Source organism: Canis lupus, chromosome 20, assembly GCF_011100685.1.
Source record: "Canis lupus familiaris isolate Mischka breed German Shepherd chromosome 20, alternate assembly UU_Cfam_GSD_1.0, whole genome shotgun sequence".
NCBI classification, from domain to species: domain Eukaryota; kingdom Metazoa; phylum Chordata; class Mammalia; order Carnivora; family Canidae; genus Canis; species Canis lupus.
This window is the reverse complement of record NC_049241.1, coordinates 47632802-47656446: the sequence shown is the minus strand read 5'-3', so window position 1 is coordinate 47656446 and position 23645 is coordinate 47632802. Positions and strand designations below refer to the sequence as shown.

At 40.2% G+C, this 23645-nt stretch overlaps 2 protein-coding genes and 1 pseudogene across 2 annotated transcripts; all 3 read left to right on the top strand.

Moving 5' to 3' along the window:
- Positions 1–1399: 1399 nt before the first annotated feature.
- On the top strand, positions 1400–2353 carry OR7A71 (olfactory receptor family 7 subfamily A member 71). Its single transcript, NM_001388890.1, is given in 1 exon segment — positions 1400–2353. A coding segment is annotated over 1 exon segment (954 nt).
- Positions 13031–13956, top strand: OR7C42P (olfactory receptor family 7 subfamily C member 42, pseudogene; annotated as a pseudogene).
- OR7A56 (olfactory receptor family 7 subfamily A member 56) lies at positions 20376–21308 on the top strand. The gene is given in 1 exon segment (NM_001388888.1): positions 20376–21308. A coding segment is annotated over 1 exon segment (933 nt).
- The last annotated feature ends 2337 nt before the right edge of the window (positions 21309–23645 follow it).

Here is a 23645-nt window from a genome sequence, read left to right as displayed (position 1 = left end):
TTTATTGAGCAGATTGCCCATGTTTCTTTAAATTGGTATTAGGCAGAAAATGAGTATACTGATAGGCATCCCCAAGATTATTTGCCCATAGGAATTTCTGGGTACCATTTCTTCACTCTTCAGGTGAAGATAGAGACTAACCAGGTTGATGTGTATCCACTACTGCTCTACATAGTGTGGGTGGGGATGAAAAAATCATGGCAGTCAGTAGAATAGGAGGCCATAGCAGGACAGTGCATGCGTGTGTGTGTGCGCACGCACTGATGGCAATCCTCAGAGCAGGGGGCTCACATCTAGACTGACTCTTATTAACAGAAGCCAGAACTCGATCAATAGTAGTTACTAACAGGGGTGTCCATTTCAATTCACAGGACATCTCTATAGCAAAATTAAGAAAGTCTTGCAAAACTAATAAGATGAGGGATTCCATGTGTCTTGAACTTTCAGCCATAGTGGGTGGCTGCTTCATTCCTCACTCAACACACACTGCCACCATCTCTCATCACACTCCTTCTTGCTTCTTCCCCTTGACACCCTGGCTCCTTTCGAGCCTTGGTTTTCTGAATCAATCAGCTTCCTCAGGGCATTGGCCCTGGCTATTGCCCCTGCTGGGCACACACTTTCTGAGATTAACTCCACCTACTTTCCTACTTCCCTCAAGGTCTTGTTCACCTGTCACCTTCTTTGCAGGTCTTGTGTGAACATCCAGGAAAATAATAATAATAATAACACCCCATCAACTCTCTCTTTTATACCTGATTTCCGTGTATTCACAGCTCCTCTCACCATCTGACATGTTATTTGTCTTTTTGTATTTGCTTATATTCTCTCTTAAACATAGGATTATAAGGGGATGCCTGTGTGGCTCAGGGGTTGAGCATCTGCCTTCAGCTCAGGGTGTGAACCCAGAGTTCAGTTCTGGGATCGAGTTCCACATCAGGCTCCCTGCAAGAAGCCTGCTTCTCCCTCTACTTACGTCTCTGCCTTCTCTCTGTGTCTTTCATGAATAAATAAATAAAATCTTTTTTAAAAACCATAGGATTATAAGGACATTGTTTATCAGCACCCTGTATACATTGTCTATACATGGTCAATACTCAATACATTCTCCTTAAAGGAATGAAAAATATTCTCAATAAAACAGGAATATATATATATATATATATATATATATATATATATATATATACTTAAGTAAAGGATTGAGGTGGAAACAGAATTCCTGATGAGAAATGGTGCTAGGGATGCTCTAATGGGGACAAGACCACAAACATATATTGAAATTAATTTCTTGACTCTAAAATATGGTCAAGTGGTAAAACTTATGCTAGGTTACTAACGCTTGCTTGTGTGAAATCAGTCATTTATTTTTCTATATCCTGGTAGTTACCTCCAACCCATGGAGCCAGGAAACCTTACAGGAGTTTCAGAGTTTCTTCTTCTGGGGTTTTCAGAAGGACCAGAACTGCAGCCCTTCATATTTGGGCTTTTCCTCTCCATGTACCTGATCACTGTGTTTGGAAACCTGCTCCTCATCCTGGCTGTCAGCTCTGACTCCCACCTCCATACACCCATGTACTTTTTCCTCGCCAACCTGTCCTTTGTAGACATCTGTTTCACCTCCACCACTGTCCCCAAGATGCTGATAAACATCCAGACTCAGAGCAAAGTGATCACTTATGAAGGATGCCTCAGCCAGATGTATTTTTTCATACTCTTTGCAGGATTAGACATCTTTCTCCTGACTGTGATGGCTTATGACCGCTTTGTAGCCATCTGCCACCCCCTGCACTACTTGGTCATCATGAACCCTCGGGTATGTGGACTGTTGGTTCTGGTGCCCTGGATCATGAGCATCTTGAATTCCTTGTTAGAAAGCATAATGGTGTTGCGCTTGTCCTTCTGTACAGTCTTGGAAATCCCCCACTTTTTCTGTGAACTCAATCAGATGATACAACTTGCATGTTCTGACACCTTTCTCAGTAACATGGTGATGTATTTTGCAGCTGTGCTTCTGGGTGGTGTTCCTTTTGCTGGAATCCTTTACTCTTATTCCAAGATAGTTTCCTCTATACGTGGGATCTCATCAGCTCAGGGAAAGTATAAAGCATTTTCCACCTGTGCATCTCACCTCTCAGTTGTCTCCTTATTTTATTGTACAATCCTGGGAGTGTACCTTAGCTCTGCTGCTCCCCAGAGCTCCAACTCAAGTGCGGTGGCCTCAGTGATGTGCACGGTGGTCACACCCATGCTGAACCCCTTCATCTACAGCCTGAGGAACAGAGACATTAAGAGGACTCTTATGAGATTTTCTAGAATGTCAGCTCTAAAATGGCCAACTGTTCTGGGCTGAAGAAGTGCCCATGATTGCAGAGCCCAATAACTTACATCAGAAGTTGTGATTTTCTTATGCAGCTTGTGAAAGTAGAACTTGCCTCCTTTATTTATTTCCTGGAATTTCTATTTTATGATTTTTGACCTCTCTGCATAATGTATGTATACTATATAGCATAATGTGTATATATATATAGTATATATATAGATATATATATAGTATACACTTTATAAAGCTTTGTGATATCTCTGATATCCCAGAGATTTTCCATTTGTCATTCCCTACTTTCTCAATGTTATTTCTAACTTTGGATGTGAAATATTTGGAAATCCTCAGTTATTTCAAAGGACCACATGGATCTGTTAAGAATAATTTCTTCTCAAATAAAATGTATCATAGTGAGTATTCTTTTGTTTAACTGAGTACTACTCCTCTGGAAAATCTACTCCTAGCCACCACAGCTTTTATATAAGTTTATGACAGAGAAAAATCTGAGACCACTGTGCTTCGCTTCTATGAACATGATTCCTTTGTTTACCACTACATTAACTGCTCTTCTTAAGAATGCAGACTTTGATGAAAAGTATTTCTTTCTCAGGCACTTCATCTACTTATTGAAATATGGAATATCAGGTACATTTGTAAGATGTATTCATTAAGAGGAAAGACTGGTGGCATATTGCTGGTTTTATTAAATTGTTTTCTGGTTTCTGGTTGAAATTTTTCAGTGCTACATACAAATATGATTCCTTCCATTTCTCATAAATGAGATATCTTCCACTATTTGAAATTGTGTTATAACCTCTAAAAGGATAGCAAATGAACAGTATCATCCATTATATATGATCCTCATTACCACAGAATGACTCACCAGTAAGCTTGGATTCCTGTCCAGAATTCGACTCAGAGACAAAAGTTGTGCACCAATGCCTGTCCTTCCAATCTTTCCATGTTACCTCAAAGGGGTCTAAGTGGTGTCATTTTTAATACAGTTATGTCAGATACACTTGAAGAACAGAATAATTATGAAAGATACCTTCAAGTATCAGAATAAACACCTAGAATAAAATACCCAGATTATTACAAAAGCCCTAAGTTCTTCCTGATTTATTATATCACTTGTCGCTGCATGCAAAACATCCTAAAATAAAATAGCTTAACATAATGTATTTATTATCAGGAATATTGTAGGGTAGGCAGTCCTTCAGATCTCTGCAGGGTTCCATGAGTCCTTCGGCAGGTACAAATCTCTATACTGTGTTTCTAAGGCTCATCTATGAGGTGTGTGGCTGCAGTGCTCTTCTGTCTTGAACAACTTTATATTGTTTCTCTCCTTTTATATATGTAAGGTAATCTTCTAGGTAATAAAAAAAAAGTGATTTTATCCGACAAATACCCACCATTTGCTTTGACGTGGATGGAACTGGAGGGTATTATGCTGAGTGTAATAAGTCAATCAGAGAAGGTCAAACATTATATAATCTCATTCATTTGAGGAATATAAAAAATAGTGAAAGGTAATAAAGGGGAAAGGAAAAAATGAGTGGGAAATATCAGAAAGGGAGAAAGAACATGAAAGACTCTTAACTCTGGGAAATGAACTAGGGGTGGTAGAAAGGGAGGTGGGCGGGGGGTGGGGGTGACTGGGTGATGGGCACTGAGGGGAGCACTTGATGGGATGAGCACTGGGTGTTATTCTGTATGTTGGCAAATTGAACACCAAAAAAAATAAATTTATTATTAAAAACAAAAAAAAGAAGAAAAAAATTTTAAAAATATATAAAGAAAGAATCAGAAACAGTCCTGTCTCCCACAGAGTTACAAAATTTGGGTTATAATTCAATGTCAGAAAGCCAATTCAGAAGCACTATTATAAAGCTACTGGTGGCTCTAGAAGAAAGTATAAAGGACTCAAGAGATTTCATGACTGCAGAATTTAGATCCAATCAGGCCAAAATTAAAAATCCATTAAATGAGAAGCAATCCAAACTGCAGGTCCTAACGATGAGGGTTAACAAGGTAGAAGAACAAGTGAGTGACATAGAAGACAAGTTGATGGCAAAGAATGAAGCTGAGGAAAAAAGAGAAAAACAATTAAAAGATCACGAGGATAGGTTAAGGGAAATAAATGACAGCCTCTGAAGGAAAAATCTAAGTTTAATTGGGGTTCCAGAGGATGCGGAAAGGGACAGAGTGTTGTGCCCAAGATCGCGAATCGGAGAAACCACCAAGGAGCCGACACCGATGCAAACACACGAGGGTCTATTTACAAGCTCGAGCCTGGGTCCAAGTATACCCGACACAGCAGAGCAAGGACTTGGACCCCGAGACTAAGAGGCTTGGCAACTTTATAGGAGCCAGTGGCCAATGGGATATGCAGAAAGAAAGTTGCACAGTCATGCTGGTCCACTCGCAGGTGGCCGATTGAATTACATTTTACCTTAAAGTATCCATTTGAACTGGCCTATCACTGAGCCGGATTTCCGGTTAGGGTGTGCCCTGGTCTTTGACTAGGGTGGGGCAGTACCCTAGCACAAAATAGAGTCAGTCCTGCTCTGCTTGTCCAGGGGTAGGAGATTTTGTTAAATTTCCTGGTCCACAAGAGGACCAGAACGTGTATTTGAACACATCATAGCTGAGAACGTCCCTAACTTGGGAAGGGAAATAGGCATCCATATCCAGGAGACAGAGAGACCCCCCCCCCTAAAATCAATTAAAAAAAAAACACTCAACACTGCGACATTTATTTTTTTTTAATTTTTATTTATTTATGATAGTCACACACACAGAGAGAGAGAGAGGCAGAGACATAGGCAGAGGGAGAAGCAGGCTCCATGCACCGGGAGCCCGACGTGGGATTCGATCCCGGGTTTCCAGGATCGCGCCCTGGGCCAAAGGCAGGCGCTAAACCGCTGCGCCACCCAGGGATCCCCAACACTGCGACATTTAATAGTGAAACTTGCAAATTCCAAAGATAAAGAGAAGATCCTTAAAGCAGCAAGAGACAAGAAATCTCTAACTTTTATGGGGAGAAGTATTAGGTTAACAGCAGACCTCTCCACAGAGACCTGGCAGGCCAGAAAGAGCTGGCAGGATATATTCAGGGCATAAAGGGAGAAGAACCTACAGCCAAGAATACTTTATCCAGCAAGGCTCTCATTCAGAATAGAAGGAGAGATAAAGATCTTCCAAGCTAGGCAGAACCTGAAAGGATATGTGACCACCAAACCGGCTCTGCAAGAAATATTAAGGGGGACTCTGTAAAAGAAAGAGGAAGTCCAAGGAAACAGTCCACAAAAACAGGGACTGAATAGGTATCATGATGACACTAAATTCATACCTTACAATAGTAACTCCGAACATGAATGAGGTTAATGACCCCATCAAAAGGCGCAGCATTTCAGACTGGATAAAAAAGCAAGACTCGGGGATCCCTGGGTGGCGCAGCGGTTTAGCGCCTGCCTTTGGCCCAGGGCACGATCCTGGAGACCTGGGGTCGAATCCCACATTGGGCTCCCGGTGCATGAAGCCTGCTTCTCTCGGCCTATGTCTCTGCCTCTCTCTCTCTCTCTCTCTCTCTCTGTGACTATCATAAATAAATTTTTTAAAAAAAGCAAGACTCATCTATTTGCTGTCTACAAGAGACTCATTTTAGACCTAAGTACAGCAACAGACTGAAAATAAAAGGTTGGAGAACCATTTATGATTCAAATGGTCCTCCAAAGAAAGCAGGGGTAGCCATTCTCATATCAGATAAATTAAAGTTTATCCGAAAGACTGTAGTAAGAGATGAAGAGGGACATTATATCATACTTAAAGGATCTATCCAACAAGAGAACCTAATAATCATCAATATTTATGCCCCAAATGTGGGAGCTGCCAAGTATATCAATCAATCAATTAATTAATTAATAATTAATTAAGACATACTTAGATAATAGTACACTTATACTTGAAGACTTGAATATGGTGCTACCTACAATAGATAGATATTCTAAAACAAAATCTCCAAAGAAACAAGAGGTTAAAATGATACACTGGTCCAGATGGATTTCACAGATATTTACAGAACTTTACATCCAAATGGAACTGAATACACATTCTTCTCAAGTGCACATGAAATTTTCTCCAGAGTAGACCACATACTGGGTCACAAATCAGGTCTTAACTGATACCAAAAGATTGGGATAGTATCCTGCATATTTTCAGATCATAATGCTCTGAAATTAGAACTAAACCACAAGAAATTTGAAAGGATTTCAAACACGTGGAGACTAAGGACCATCCCGCTAAAAGATGAAAGGGTCAACCAGGAAATTAAGGAAGAATTAAAAAGATTCATGGAAACTAATGAGAATGAAGATACAACCATTCAAATTCTTTGGGATACAGCAAAAGCAGTCCTGAGGGGGAAATACATCGCAATACAAGCAGCCATCCAAAAACTGGAAAGAACTCAAATACAAAAGCTAACCTTGCACCTACAGGAGCTGGAGAAAGAACAGCAAATGAAACCTTTACCCAGAAGAAGACTGTTAATAAAGATTTGAGCAGAACTCAATGAATAGAGACCAGAAGAACTGTGGAACAGATCAAAAAACCAGAAGTTGGTTCTTTGAAAGAATTAATAAGATAGATAAACCATTAGCCAGCCTTATTAAAAAGAAGAGAGAGAAGACTCAAATTCATAAAATCATGAATGAGAAAGGAGAGATCACCACCAACACCAAGGAAATACAAACGATTTTTAAAATGTATTATGAGCAGCTATAATGCCAATAAATTAGGCAATCTAGAAGAAATGGACGCATTTCTGGAAAGCCACAAACTGCCAAAACTGGAACAGGAAGAAATAGAAAACCTGAACGGGCCGATTACCAGGGAGGAAATTGAAGCAGTCATCAAAAACCTCCAAAGACACAAAAGTCCAGGGCCAGATGGCTTCCCAGGGGAATTCTATCAAACTTTTAAAGAAGAAACCATACCTATTCTCCTAAAGCTGTTTGGAAAGATGGAAAGAGATGGAGTACTTCCTAATTCGTTCTATGAGGCCAGCATCACCTTAATTCCAAAGCCAGACCCCACCAAAAAGGAGAAGTATAGACCAATATTGCTGATGAACACAGGTGCAAAAATTCTCAACAATATACTAGGCAATAGGATCCAACAGTACATTAAGAAAATTATTCACCATAACCAAGTGGGATTTATCCCCAGGACACAAGGTTGGTTCAACACTCATAAAGCAATCAATGTGATAATATCATCAAGAGAAAAAACAAGAACCATATGATCCTCTCAATAGATGCTGAGACAAAATACAGCATCCTTTCCTAATCAAAACTCTTGAGAGTGTAGGATTAGAGGGAACATTCCTCAGCATCTAAAAGCCATCTACAGAAATCCCACAGCAAAAATCATTCTCAATGGGGAAACACTGAGAGCCTTTCCCCTAAGATCAGGAACAAGACAGGATGTCCACTCTCACCACTGCTATTCAACATACTACTAAAAGTCCTAGCCTCAGCAATTAGGCAACAAAAAGAAATAAAAGGCATTCAAATTGGCAAAGAAAAAGTCAAACTCTCCTTCTTCGCAGAAGACATTATACTCTACATAGAAACCCCAAAAGACTCCACCCCAAGATTCCTAGAACTCATACAGCAATTCAGCTGTGTGGCAGGATACAAAATCAATGCCCAGAAATCAGTGGCATTTCTGTACACTAACAATGAGACTGAAGAAAGATAAAGTAAGCAGTCAATCCCATTTACAATTACACCCAAAAGCATAAGATACCTTGGAATAAACATAACCAAAGAGGTAAAGGAACTACATCCTAAAAACTACAGAGCATTTGCAAAAGAAATTTAGGAAAACACAAAGAGATGGAAAAACATTCCATGCTCATGGATTGGCAGAATTAATATTGTGAAAATGTCAATGCTACCCAGGGCAATTTATACATTTAATGAAATCCCTATCAAAATACCATGGACTTTCTTCAGAGAGTTGGAACAAATTATCTTAAGATTTTTGTGGAATCAGAAAAGACCCTGAATAGCCAGGGAATATTAAAAAAGAAAACCAGAGCTCGGGGCATCACAATGCCAGATTTCAGGTTGTACTACAAAGATGTGGTCATCAAGACAGTGTGGCACTGGCACAAAAACAGACACATAGATCAGTGGAACAGAATAGAGAACCCAGAAGTGGACCCTGAACTTTATGGCCAACTATTCGACAAAGCAGGAAAGACTATCCACTGGAAAAAAGACAGCCTCTTCAATAAATGGTGCTGGGAAAATTGACCATCCACATGCAGAATAATGAAATTAGACCACTCTCTTTCACCATACACAAAGATAAACTCAAAATGGATGAAAGATCTAAATGTGAAACAAGATTCCAGCAAAATCCTAGAGAAGAACACAGGCAACACCCTTTTTGAACTCGCCAACAGTAACTTCTTCCAAGACACGTTCATGAAGGCAAGAGAAACAAAAGCAAAAATGAACTATTGGGACTTCATCAAGATAAGAAGCTTATGCACAGCCAAAGAAACAGTCAACAAAACTAAAAGACAACCTACAGAATGGGAGAAGATATTTGCAAATGACGTATCCGATGAAGGGCTAGTTTCCAAGATCTATAATGAACTAATTAAACTCAACAGCAAAGAAACAAACAATCCAATCATGAAATGGGCAAAAGACATGAACAGAAATCTGATAGAGGAAAACATAGACTCGGCCAACAAGCACCTGAGAAAATGCTCCGCATCAGGTGCCATCAGGTTAATACCCATCAAAACCACAATGAGATAACCCCTCACACTAGTGAGAATGGGGAATATTAACAAGACAGGAAACAACAAATGTTGGTGAGGATGTGGAAAAAGGGGAACCCTCCTGCACTGTTGGTGGGAATGTGACTGGTGCAGCCACTCTGGAAAACTGTGTGGAGGTTCCTCAAAGAGTTAAAAACAGATCTGCCCATGATCCCTGGGTGGCTCAGCGGTTTAGCACCTGCCTTTGGCCCAGGGCGTGATGCTGGAGTCTCATGATCGAGTCCCACATCAGGCTACCCGCATGGAGCCTGCTTCTCCCTCTGTCTGTGTCTCTGCCTCTCTCTCTCTCTCTCTCTCTCTCTCTCTCTTTCTATCACGAATAAATAAATAAAATCTTTAAAAAAAATAGATCTGCCCTACAACCCAGCAATTGTCCTGCTGAGGATTTACCCCAAAGATACAGATGCAGTGAAACGCCAGGACACCTGTACCCTGATGTTTCTAGCAGCAATGTCCACAATAGCCAAACTGTGGAAGGAGCCTCAGTGTCCATTGAAAGATGAATGGATAAAGAAAATCTGGTTTATATATACAATGGAATATTACTCAGCCATTAGAAATGACAAAGACCCACCATTTGCTTCGATGTGGAGAGACCTGGAGGGTATTATGCTGAGTGAAATAAGTCAATCGGAGAAGGACAAACATTATATGGTCTCATTCATTTGGGGACTATAAAAAATAGTGAAAGGGAATAAAGGGGAAAGGAGAAAAAATGAGTGGGAAATATCAGAAAGGGAGACAGAACATGGAAGACTCCTAACTCTGGGAAATGAACTAGGGGTGGTAGGAAGGGTGGTGGGTGGGGGGTGGGGTGACTGGGTGATGCGCACTGAGAGGGGCACTTGACAGGATGAGCACTGGGTGGTATTCATATGTTGGCAAATTGAACTCCAATAAAAAATAAATTTATTTTTAAAAAAGGGGATCCCTGGGTGGCGCAGCGGTTTGGCGCCTGCCTTTGGCCCAGGGCGCGATCCTGGAGACCCGGGATCGAATCCCACATCGGGCTCCCGGTGCATGGAGCCTGCTTCTCCCTCTGCCTGTGTCTCTGCCTCTCTCTCTTTCTCTCTCTCTCTCTCTCTCTCTCTGTGACTATCATAAATAAATTTAAAAAAAAATTTTTTAAAGAAACGACAAATACCCACCATTTGCTTCGACGTGGATGGAACTGGTGGGGTTATGCTGAGTAAAATAAGTCAATGCGATAAGGACAAACATTATATGGTCTCATTCATTTGAGGTATATAAAAATTAGTGAAAGGGAATAAAGGTGAAAGGAGAAAAAATGAATTGGAAATATCAAAAAGGGAGACAGAACATGAAAGTCTCCTAACTCTAGGAAACTAACTAGGGGTGGTGGAAGGGGAGGTGGGCGGGGGGTGGGGGTGACTGGGTGACGGGCACTGAGGGGGGCACTTGACGGGATGAGCACTGGGTGTTATTGTGTAAGTTGGCAAATTGAACACCAATAAAAAATAGATTTATAATAAAAAAACAAAAACAAATTAAAGGGCTGAGCTACAAGATGATAAAAAGAAAGAGAGACAAGACAGGAACTGATCCAGATTTAAAGGGATTAAAGACATGAAACAAAAAAAGGGGGAATTGAGGGAAAGGAAAATATCAGTGAGGGTGCAAAACATGAGAGAGTCCTAACTCTGGTAAATGAACAAGGAGTGGTGGAAGGGGGGGTGGGCGGGGTTTGGGGTGATTGTGTGCTGAGCACTGAGGGGGGCACTTGGAAGGATGAGCCCTGGGTGTTATGCTATGTGTTGGCCAATTGAACTTCAATTTAAAAAATTAAAAGAAAAAAAAGAAATGCCACTGATTTCTGGGCATTGATTTTGTATCCTGCCACATTGTCCAATTGCTGTATGAGTTCTAGCAATCTTGGGGTGCAGTCTTTTGGGTTTTCTATGTACAGTATCATGTCATCTGCGAAGAGTGAGAGTTTGACTTCTTCTTTGCCAATTTGAATTTCTTTTATTTCTTTTTGTTGTCTGTTTTCTGAAGGTAGGACTTCTAGTACTATGTTGAATAACAGTGTTGAGAGTGGACATCCCTGTCATGTTCCTGATCTTAGGGGAAAGGCTCTCAGTTTTTTCTCATTGAGAATGATGTTTGCTGTGGCCTTTCATAAATGACTTTTAAGAAATTGAGGAATGTTCCCTCTATCCCTACACTCTCAAGAGTTTTGTTTAGGAATGGATGGTGTATTTTGTCAAATGCTTTCCCTGCATCTATTGAGAGGCTCATATGGTTCTTGTCTTTTCTCTCATTGATGTGATCTATCACGTTGAATGTTTTACAAGTGTTGAAGCACCCTTGCCTCCCAGGGATAATTCCCACTTGGTCATGATGAATAATTCTCTTAATATACTGTTGGATCCTATTGGCTAGTACCTTAGTGAGAATTTTTCCATCCATGTTCATCGGGGATATTGGTCTATAATTCTCTTTTTTTGTGGGATCTTTGGTTTTGGAATTAAAATGATGCTGGCCTCATAAAACGAGTTTGTAAGTATTTCCTCTCTGTCCTTTGAAAGAGATTTAGTAGAATAGGTATTATTTCATCTACAGAATGGGAGAGGATATTTGTAAATGACAAATCAGGTAAATTATTAGTATCCAAAGTATATAAGGAACATATCAACCTGAACACTGAACAAAAAATTAATCCAGTTAATATGTGGGCAGCAAAGATGAATAGACACGTTTCCAAAGACGTCCTGATGGCTGACAGACACATGAAAAGATGCTCAACATCACCATCATCATGGAAATAAAAATCAACTCTACCATTAGATATTAACCTCACACCAGTCAGAATGACTGAAATTAATCACACAGGAAACAAGAGATATTGGTGAGGATGCGGAGAAAGGGAACCCTCTTACACTGTTGATGGGAATGCAAACTGGTGCAGCCACTGTGGAAAATAGTATGAAGGTGCCTCAAAAAGTTGAAAATAAAACTACCATATAATCCATAATTTGCACTCCTAGGTATTTACCCAAGAATTTTTTAAATTCTATTAATTCTATTTTTAATACCAATTCAAAAAATAAGATTTAGCAGCATTTTCTATAATAGTTAAACTTTGGAAACAGGCCAAGTGTCCATCAGCTAATGAATGGATAAAGAAGTAGTAGCATATAAATACAGTGGAATATTACTTTTAAAAAGGAATGAAATCTTGTCACTTGCAGTGATATGGATGGACCTAGAGTATATTATTGTAAGCAAAATAAGTCAGAGAAAGATGAATACTGTATGATTTCACTTATATCTGGAATTTACAAACAAGACCAATGATCATGGGGGAAAAAAGAGACATAGAAGCAAATCAAGACATAGATCCTTAACTCCAATGAACACAGTGCTGATTGACAAAGGAAAGTGGGTGAGGGGATGAGTGAGGTAGGTAATGGGATTAAGGAGGGCATTTGCCAAAATGAGTAACAGGTGTAATGTGGAAATGTTGAATCACAAAATTGTACAACAGGGATCCCTGGGTGGCGCAGCGGTTTAGCACCTGCCTTTGGCCCAGGGCGCGATCTTGGAGACCCGGGATCGAATCCCACATCGGGCTCCCGGTGCATGGAGCCTGCTTCTCCCTCTGCCTATGTCTCTGCCTCTCTCTCTCTGTATGTGTGACTATCATAAATAAATAAAAATTAAAAAATTTGTACAACTGAAAGTCACATTACACTGTATGTTAGCTAATATGAATTTAAATTGAAGTTTAAAAATAAAGAGTTACAAATAAATAAATGAAAGCCATTTCCTTGAAAATTATTATGTTATTTTTCTACCTTCCTAGTAGTCATCTCCACCACATGGAACCAGGAAATGTTACACGAATTTCAGAGTTTCTTCTTCTGGGATTATCCGAGGAACCAGAACTGCAGCCCCTCATATTTGGGTTTTTCCTCTCCATGTACCTGATCACTGTGTCTGGAAATCTGCTCATCATTGTGGCCGGCAGCTCTGACTCCCACCTCCACACCCCCATGTACTTCTTCCTTGCCAACCTGTCCTTTGTAGACATGGTTTCACCTCCACCGCCGTCCCCAAGATGCTGTGGAACATCCAGACTCAGAACAAAATCATTAACTATGCAGGCTGCATCAGCCAGATGTATTTTTTTCCTACTATGTGCAGAGTTGGACGACTTTATCCTGTCCACAATAGCCTAAGACCACTTCATGGCCATCTGTCACCCCCTGCACTACATGGTTATCATGAACCCCTGGCTCTGTGGACTGCTGGTTCTAGTGTCCTGGATCATCGGTGTCCTGAATTCCTTATTACAGAGCTTAATGGTGTTGTGGGTGTCCTTCTGTACAGGCACGGAAATCCCTCATTTTTTAACTCAATCAAGTAATCAGGAATACTGTTCTGACATTTTTCTTAATGACATGGTGATGTATTTTATGACTGTGCTGCTGGCAGGTGGTCCTTTCACTGGGTTCCTTTACTCTTACTCTAAGATTGTTTCCCCCATACATAGAATCTCATCAGCTTAGAGCAAGTATAAAGCATTTTCTACCTGTGCATCTCTTGGTTGTCTCCTTATTTTACTCTAAAGCCTAGAAGTGTACTTTAGCTCTGCTGCTCCCCAGAGCTCCCACGCAAGTGCAGTGGCCTCGGTGATGTACACATAGTCATACCCATGCTGAACCCCTTCATCTATAGTCTGAAGAACAGAGACATAAAGAGGGCTCTGAAAAGAATCTTCGGGGTTCCAGTGATGCAGTGGCCAGTCATCCTGGGGCTGAAGATGTGCCCATGATTGAAAGACTCATAGCCTCAGAGCCAGAAATGCCATTCTTTGATCAGGCTGTGGAAGTAGAATCTGCTCCTTCTATTTATTTCCTGGAATTTCCATTTGTTTGAATTCAACTTCTCCATACCTTTAAGTAAGTCACTTATTAAGATTCTGCTCTGTCTCATATACAGACTCTTTACCCTTTTCCATTTTCATATATCCCTAATGGTTTCTCTAAACTTAGATCACAAATGCCTGGAAATTTTTTTTTTAATTTAAATTCAATTAGCTAACATAAACTACCTACTTAGCTTCACATGTAGATTTCAATGATTTATCAGTTGTATATAACACCTAGTGCTCATCAAATAACATGCCTTGTTTAATGGCCACCACCCAATTACCCCATCCCCCACCCACCTCCCTCCTTCAACCCTCAATTTGTTTCCTATAGTTAAGAGTCTCTCATGGTTTTTCTCCCTCCCTAATGACTTCCCATTCAGTTTTCTCTCCCTTATCATATGATCCTCTATGCTGTTTCTTATATTCCGCATATTAGTAAACCATATGATAATTATCTCTCACTCATTGACTTCTTTCTCTTAGCAGAATACACTCTAGTTCTATCCATGTCCTTGTAAATGGCAAGTATTGCTCCTGATGGCTAAGTTGTATTCCATTGTATATACATATCACATCTCCTTATCCATTTATCTGTCAGTGGAAATCTCAGCTCTTAGTTTGGATATTGTGGACATTGCTGCTATAAACACTGGGGTGCAAGTGCCCCTTTGGGTCACTACATCTGTATCTTTGGGATACATACTTAGTAGTTCAATTGCTGGGTTGTAGGGTAGCTCTAGTTTCAATTTCATGAGGAATCTTCATATCGTTTTCCAGAGTGGCTATGACACTGTCCATTCTCATCAACACTATAAGAGGCTTCCCCTTTCTCCACATCCTCGCCAATGTTTGTTGTTTCCTGTCTTGTTAATTTTAGCCATTCTGACTGGTGTGAGGTATCTCATTATGGTTTTGATTTATATTTCCCTGATTCCAAGTACTGTGGAGCATTTTTTCATGTATATGTTAGTCATGTGTAGGTGCTCTTTGGATAAATGTCTGTTCATATCTTCTGCCCATTTCTTGACTTGATTGTTTTCTGGGTGTTTGGCAAATTCCTTATAGGTCTTGGAAACAAGCCCTTTATCTGATATGGCATTTGCAAATATCTTATTCCATTTCATAGATTGCCTCTTAGTTTTCTTGACTGTTTCTTCTACTTTTCAGAAGCTTTTATCTTGATGAAGTCCAAATAGTTCACTTTTACCTTTGATTCCCTTGCCTTTGGAGTCATGTTTAGCAAGAAATTGCCCTGGCCAAGGTCAAAGAGGTTGCTGCCTGTGTTCTCCTCTAGGATTTTGATGGATTCCTTTCTCACAGTTAGGTCTTACATTCATTTTGAGTTAATCTTTGTGTGTGTTATAGGAAAATGGTCCAGTTACATTCTTCTACATGTCTTTGTCCAATTTTCCCTGCACTGTTTATTGAAGAGACTATCTTTTTTCCATTGGATATTCTTTCCTGCTTTGTGGAAGATTAGTTGACCATAGAGTTGATATGTCATTTGCAAATACCTATTTGCAAATACCCATTCCCTAGGTTGCCTTTTAAATATTTATTTATTTATTTATTTATTTATTTATTTATTTATTTATTTAAGAGAGAGAGAGAGAATATGAGAGAGAACTAGAGAGAGCATGAGCAGGGGAAGGGGCAGAGGGAGAAGCAGGATCCTCACTGAGCAGGTAGTCCAATGCAGGGCTCAATCCCAGGACCCTGGGATCATGACCTGAGTTGAAGGCAGACACTTAACTGATTGAGCCACCCAGTCCCTCTGTTGGTTGCCTTGGGTCCATTTCTGGGTTCTCTATTCTGTTCCATTGATCTATATGTCTGTTTTGTGCCAGTACCATTCTGTCTTAATGATCACAACTTTGTAGGATATCTTGAAGTCAGGCATTGTAATGCCCCCAGCTTTTTGTTTCCACAAAAGCAAAATTGAACTATGGAACTTCACCAAGGTTAAAAGCTTCTACACAGCAAAGAAAACAATCAACAAAACTAAAAGGCATTAGTTACATATATATACAATGGAATATCACTCAACCATCAGAAAGGATGAATACCTACCATTTACATTGATGTGGATGGAACTGGAGGGCACTATGCTGAGTTAAATAAGTCAATCAGAGAGAGATAATTATCATATGGTTTCATTAATATGTGGAATATAAGAAATAGTACAAGGGATCATAAGGGAAAGAGGGAAAACCGAATAGGGAAAAATTAGAGAGGAAAATAAACCATAACTCTAGGAAATAAACCGAGGATAGATGAAGGGAAAGTGGTAGGAAGAAGGGTAACTGAGTGATGGACATTAAGGAGGGCACAATGATGTGGTGAGCACTGGGTGTTATACTATATGTTGGCAAATTGAATTTAAATTTTAAAAAGAGAGAGGGAGAGACCTAATCCAGGTAAGTTCTCAGTCTTAGATTTGAAGAAAATTATAAATTGGAACAGAGATACGGTGATAGGAGATTCACACCTTGGGAAGGGGGCAATATTAGAGGAAAGGAGTAAAAAAAAAAAACAAAACTGGATTCACTTGACCTCTAACCTAGTCTTTTGGGAATTGAGGTTCATTAGGAAAACAATCTTTCTGTCCAGAGGACTTTTCCACTTGGGAATCATGTGCTCAGTGGTTGGAGTCACAAGAGGGAAATCCACCTAATGAGCAGACACGGAACTGTAATGTCTCCTCATCTCCAGTCCCTCACCCCCTGCAACCTTGGACGGTGAAGACCATGCTTCTTGTCTCTTCATTCAGAGTCCTAATTCTGGCTGGGGGCCAATGCTTTACTCCTTCCTGCTGCCTTGCTTGATGACAGAGCTTTAGTTCCTATCATCTGACATCCAGGGAGGAAGTCAGACTTCCACAAGGTGACCTTCCTGTCAGACACCCAGCCAGGTGAGTCCAACACCCCAGTGGACTGTAGACGAGAGGGTCAGAGAGAATGGAAGCCAAGAACATTGAATCCATCATCATCTGAGAGCCAATTCAACTTAGCCCAAAGTGAATGATCACTGTGTTTGTTGTTTTTTGCTTGATTAAATAATGTATTATTAGTGCTAATGTCAATTTCACAGGGTAACAGTTACTCACACTTTTGAAAGTCTTTCATATTCTTTATCATTAAATTACTTTTATAGCAATGCTAGAGAAAGTATGTTGAGAGTGTTAAACTGAATGTGTGGTACTATATCAGTTGTGATTTTGTTCCCTGGGTGACATTGATCACTGTTGGGAGCCAGCTTTGCCTGTCACACTGGAGAGGGGTGGATGGAGACCAGGGATACTCTTAACACCCTACCATGCACAGCACACACCCCACCCCAGAACAGGCTCTGGCCAGAATTTCCTTAGTGCAGAGACAGAGGAACCCTGAGTTAAAGACTATTTAGTATTTGGAACACAGCAGCCTTCAGGTTCTGCCTTCAACCTTGTAACACTCACTTTTCTGCCAGCAAATTCACAGTAAGCCCTTAGTTACCAGTTTCAAAGTTCCAAGTACAAAGAATGTAGAGCTCTAGAAATTTTACCCCTGGCTGCTGGGTGAAAGAGAGATTTCTTGTTTTCTTAAACCATCCCTCAGTTTCAGTGAACTTCATATTTTTGATACCATTCTGATTGGCTTTTATCATTATATACCCATTCATTATTCTGTCTCCCCCTCTCTCTTTTATTTTTAAAATATTATCAGCATTTCAAATGACTTCCTCAGAGCATTATTTCTTGATTGACTTTTGAAACATAATTTTACTATAAAAAAATTTTGTTTTTTATTTAAATGTCTACCTACTTACTCCTGAGTTTCTTGTTTTATTTAAGTGATGTTGCCACACTGTAAATTTTATGTGTAGTTCTCTTGACATTCTAATATATTGTATAGTTATACTTACCCTGAGGTTTAGTAAGATCTGAGAGATGGTATGAATTTCATATCCTTCCAAACATATATCCCTTTATGCTAGCATTTACTTAGCAATTCAACCTTTTCCAATGATTGAAATACAATCTTGCCATGTGGAAAAACTCTTTATACACTAAGACCTAGGGTGGCTCAGTGGTTGAGTGTCTACCTTTGGCTCAGGGTGTGATCCCAGGATCCTGGGATCGAATCCCTCATTGGGCTGCCCACAAGGGAGCCTACTTCTCCCTCTACCTCTCTCTGTGTGCCTCTCATGAATAAATAAATAAAATCTCTATACACTGAGACCTAATTCCTGACTCATTTAACAAGTAAAACCTGAGCATCTGCCATGGACCAGAACATTCTAGGAACACTACATGTTATATTCTTTCTAGGTCTTTCCCAATTTAATTATTAATCCATATTGATATCATTAATTATTGCTATTTTTATCCCAATTCAGTCTGTTTGGGGTTTTCATACAAATTTGCCTAGGACAGTTGTTATGAAACTACTTATTTTGCATTTTAACCTGATTTTGTAATCCCTTCAATCTTTTCATTCTATATTTGTATTAGAGGGCTTTTTTTATTCTTTAGGCTTTTTGCTAAGCACATATATTCATGTAACTTGGTGAAAAAACAAAAGTGAAAAAGAAGATGAAGCCTCTGCACTTTTGAATCATGTATCATCACAGTAAGGGAAGAGTACAATGAAATAATTGTGTGTGTGATATGTATCCACTGACAGAATGATAGGAAGCAAATTATTGAGTACAAAATGTTATAATTGTCATGGTGTGGGCAGGATTATAGGGCATGCTTGGGGACCCCTTCACACATTGGATGAAATCCAGCTTGAGGATTAGTGTGCCCTTTGGGTTTGTCATAAGATAAATCAAAGGGAGACAGAACGTAAAGACTGCTAACTCTGGGAAACGAACTAGGGGTGGTAGAAGGGGAGGAGGGCGGGGGGTGGGAGTGAATGGGTGACGGGCACTGGGTGTTATTCTGTATGTTAGTAAATTGAACACCAATAAAAAAAAAAAAAACCAAAAAAATATCAATGAAAAGATGCCACATAAGTAAAGGGAGAAAGAGACTAACCTCATCCTCTATCAGACCACACAGAAATGAATCAGCCAAATAATGATGCAGGAGATAAAGGAAATAGAAGTCTTCTATGCCTGACATTAAAATGCCCAGCTTTTGTTTTGTATATACTTCCTTTCCTGAGGTGTTGATTTATCTGTTTGCTCATTCGGAGGCGGGGAGTGTACACTAAAATACATATATATTATTATTTGGCTGAGAGGTTTAAGAATTTGCATTTCTGGGAGCCATTTCTACATTTTGCAGATGAGAGATCATTGATCTGGCCTATTTGGATTGAATCCATTCATGGCATCACCAAGATGGCAGGGGCTGAGAAAGACAGGAAAATAACACAACCCAGGAAGCCATGGTATCCTGTGGGTGTGTGACTTGTAGAGCGTGAGCCGTCCTCACAGCAGGGTGCCAGGACTCCTAAATCCCAAGATGACACAACACAAGGGCCAGAACTCAATCAAGAGAGCCACTAAGAAGGGGATCTGGTTCAATTCCTGGGATGCCTTTGCAACAGGATGAACACAGTGGGAGAGGCACTGTGGACAGGGAAGTCCCTGTGTCATGAGGTTTCAGAGTTAGCAGAGAGAACACTCCTCTCCTCAGCGTGTCTGATGGTGTCTCTCCTCAATCTCCCTCCTGCTCATTCCTCTTGCAGCACTGGCTTTACTTCTTCAACCTGAACATTGGAAACAACTACCTTCCTTGGGGCCTTTGCATTGACCATTCCCTCAGCCGGGCACACACTTCCCCCATAAACCTTGGTCTACCTCCCTCTCTAACTTGAGGTCTGTGTTCCAGTGCCCTCCTGTTTGCAGAATGGCCTTCATATCCATGAAAATAGCATGCCCTATCCTTCTCTGCTTTATCCCTGTTTTCCCTTTCTTCATACCACCGCCACCAACTGAAATGCTATTTAGTTTTCTTATTTATTAATGTATTCTTTCTCTATCATTTTGTACTTTAGCACCCCATACTCCTTGCCTAGACATGCCAGAATGTGACCAGAGCTCAATCTATGTTTCCAAAACTTAGAATAATTTTTAAATTAAAACTGTAGAATACAGGGCCTTTTGTGAAAAAAGTGATTGGAACAAAAATTCCACAACTATAGTGGTACGGGGGATCTCCTTAAGGAGACCATTTACTGGCATAACATATTGAAGTGAATTTCTAGAATAAAAAAGAAAGCATTTCAAATCTGAGAGTAACATAAGTTTGTGTGAAAATTAGTCATGCTATTTGCTTCTGTCCTTGAAGTCATCTCCACCACATGGAACCAGGAAATGATACACGAATTTCAGAGTTTCTTCTTCTGGGATTAACAGAGGAACCAGAATTGCAAACCCTCATATTTGGGCTTTTCCTCACCATGTACCTGATCACTGTGTTTGGAAATCTACTCATCATCCTGGCCATTGGCTCTGACTCCCACCTCCACACCCCCATGTACTTCTTTCTTGACAACCTGTCCTTTGTAGACATCTGTTTCACCTCCACCACCATCCCCAAGATGCTGCTGAATATCCAGACTCAGAGCAAAGTGATCACTTATGAAGGCTGCATCTCACAGATTTATTTTCTCATACTCTTTGCCGTGTCAGACATCTTTCTTCTGAGTGTGATGGCCTATGACCGGTATGTGGCCATCTGCCACCCCCTACACTACATGGTCATCATGAACCCTCATCTCTGTAAACTGCTAGTTCTGGTGTCCTGGATCATGTCTATCCTGAATTCCTTGTTACATAGTTTAATGATGTTGCGGCTGTCCTTCTGTACACACTTCCAAATCCCCCACTTTTTTTGTGAACTCAACCAGATGATCCAACTTGCCTGTTCTGACACCTTTCTTAATAACTTGGTGATGTATTTTGCAGCTGTCCTGCTGGCTGGTGGTCCTTTCGCTGGGATCCTTTACTCTTACTCTAAGATTGTTTCCTCCATACACAGAATCTCATCATCTCAGGGCAAGTATAAAGCATTTTCTACCTGTGCATCTCACCTCTCAGTTGTCTCCTTATTTTATTGTACGATGCTTGGTGTGTACCTTAGCTCTGCTGCTACCCAGAGCTCCCACACAAGTGCAGTGGTCTCTGTAATGTACACTTTGGTTGCACCCATGCTGAACCCCTTCATCTACAGCCTGAGGAACAAAGACATAAAGAGGGCTCTGAAAAGAATCATTGGGGTTCCAGAGATGTAAGGGCCAATCGTCATGGGGCTGAAGAAATGCCCATGATTTCAGGACTCACAGGCTCAGAGCCAGGAACTGCCATTCTTTGATCAGACAGTGGAAGTAGAATCTGCTCATTCTATTTATTTCCTGGAATTTCCATTTGTTTGAATTCAGCTTCTCCATACACTCACTTTATTAGACTTCTACTCTGTCTGATATACATAGTTTTCCTCTTTGTCCATATCCTACTTTTTCAAAGTTTTTTCCAACCTTGGTAAAAAATATTTGGAAATTCTCATTTATATCATGGGGTACCATGGATCTCTTAAGAATACTTTCTACTGGGGAAACCCTCTTGCATTGTTGGTGGGAATTCAAGCTGGTACAGCCACTCTGGAAAACAGTATGGAAGTTCCTCAAGAAGTTAAAAATGGAGCTACTGTATGACCCAGCAATTGCACTACTAGGTATTTACTCCAAAGATACAGATGTAGCGAAACGAAGGGTCACCTGCACCCCAGTGTTCATAACAGCAATGTCCACGACAGCCAAACTGTGAAAATAGTCAAGAAGTCCACTGGTAGATGAATGGATAAAGATGTGATATAGATAGATAGATAGAAAGATAGATAGACATATAGATAGATATATAGATACATAGATAGAATATTACTCAGCCGTCAGAAAGGATGAATACTTACAATTTACATTGAGGTGGACGGTACTAGAGGGCATTATTCTGAGCAAAATAAGTCAATCAGAGAAAGAATTATCATATGGTTTCATTCATATGTGGAATATAAGAAATAGCACAGAGGATCATAGAGTAAGGGAAGAAAACTGAATGGGAATAAATCAGAGAAGGAGAAAAATCTAAGAGACTCTTAACTATAGGAAACAAACTGAGGGTTGCTGGAGGAGAGATGGGTGGGGGTTGGAGTAATTGGGTGATGAGCATAAAGAGGGCACATAATGTGATGAGCCGTGGGTGTTATATGCAGCTGAACACTACATCTGAAACTAATGACGTGCTATATGTTGGCTAATTGAATTTAAATATTTTTTAAAAGAAAGAAAAATAAATAAACAAAAGTAGAAAAAAAAAAAGAATACTTTCTACCGGGGCACCTGGGCAGCTCAGTCTGGTTATGTGGCTACCTTCAGCTCAGGTCTTGATCCCAGGGTCTGGGAATTGAGCCCCATGTTGGGCTCCCTGCTTGGTGAGGCTCCCTGCTCCCTCCCATCCCTCTATCAGTCCCCCTGTTTATGCTTGCTCTCTCCCTCTCCTCTGTCAAATAAATAATCTTTTAGTTTAAAAATGGATACTTTCTACTCAAAGAACATATATCATCCCAAGTAATCTTCTCTTATTTTACTAAAAGGATAGTCATGAGTCATATTTTTCTTTTTTTATAATAAATTTATTTTTTATTGGTGTTCAATTTGCCAACTTACACAATAACACCCAGTGCTCATCCCGTCAAGTGCCCCCCTCAGTGCCCGTCACCCATTCACCCCCACCCCCCGCCCTCCTCCCCTTCCACCACCCTTAGTTCGTTTCCCAGAGTTAGGAGTCTCTCGTGTTCTGTCTCCCTTTCTGATATTTCCCACACATTTCTTCTCCCTTCCCTTATATTCCCTTTCACTATTATTTATATTCCCCAAATGAATGAGAACATATAATGTTTGTCCTTCTCCAATTGACTTACTTCACTCAGCATAATACCCTCCAGTTCCATCCATGTTGAAGCAAATGGTGGGTATTTGTCATTTCTAATGGCTGAGTAATATTCCATTGTATACATAAACCACATCTTCTTTATCCATTCATCTTTCGATGGACACCGAGGTTCCTTCCACAGTTTGGCTATTGTGGACATTGCTGCTAGAAACTTTGGGGTGCAGGTGTCCCGGCGTTTCATTGCATCTGAATCTTTGGGGTAAATCCCCAACAGTGCAATTGCTGGGTCGTAGGGCAGCTCTATTTTTAACTCTTTGAGGAACCTCCACACAGTTTTCCAGAGTGGCTGCACCAGTTCACATTCCCACCAACAGTGTAAGAGGGTTCCCTTTTCTCCGCATCCTGTCCAACATTGAGTCATATTTTTCATGTAGAAAAAAATAGTTTGTTAACTAATATCAAACTAAAAATAGTTTGATATTTATATAATTTTACAATAAATGAAAGTATGAGATCCCGGTTTTTCTCTTTAGTGCACATCAATAATTTGTACATCATTGCCTTCACTGCTTATCCTGAAAATGTAGGCTAACTTGTATTTTGTCTATAGGTAGTCATTGAGTTCCATTCTCCTTATTAGGGTCATGTTCTCCTATCCAGCTATGTCCACCATGCCTACCACA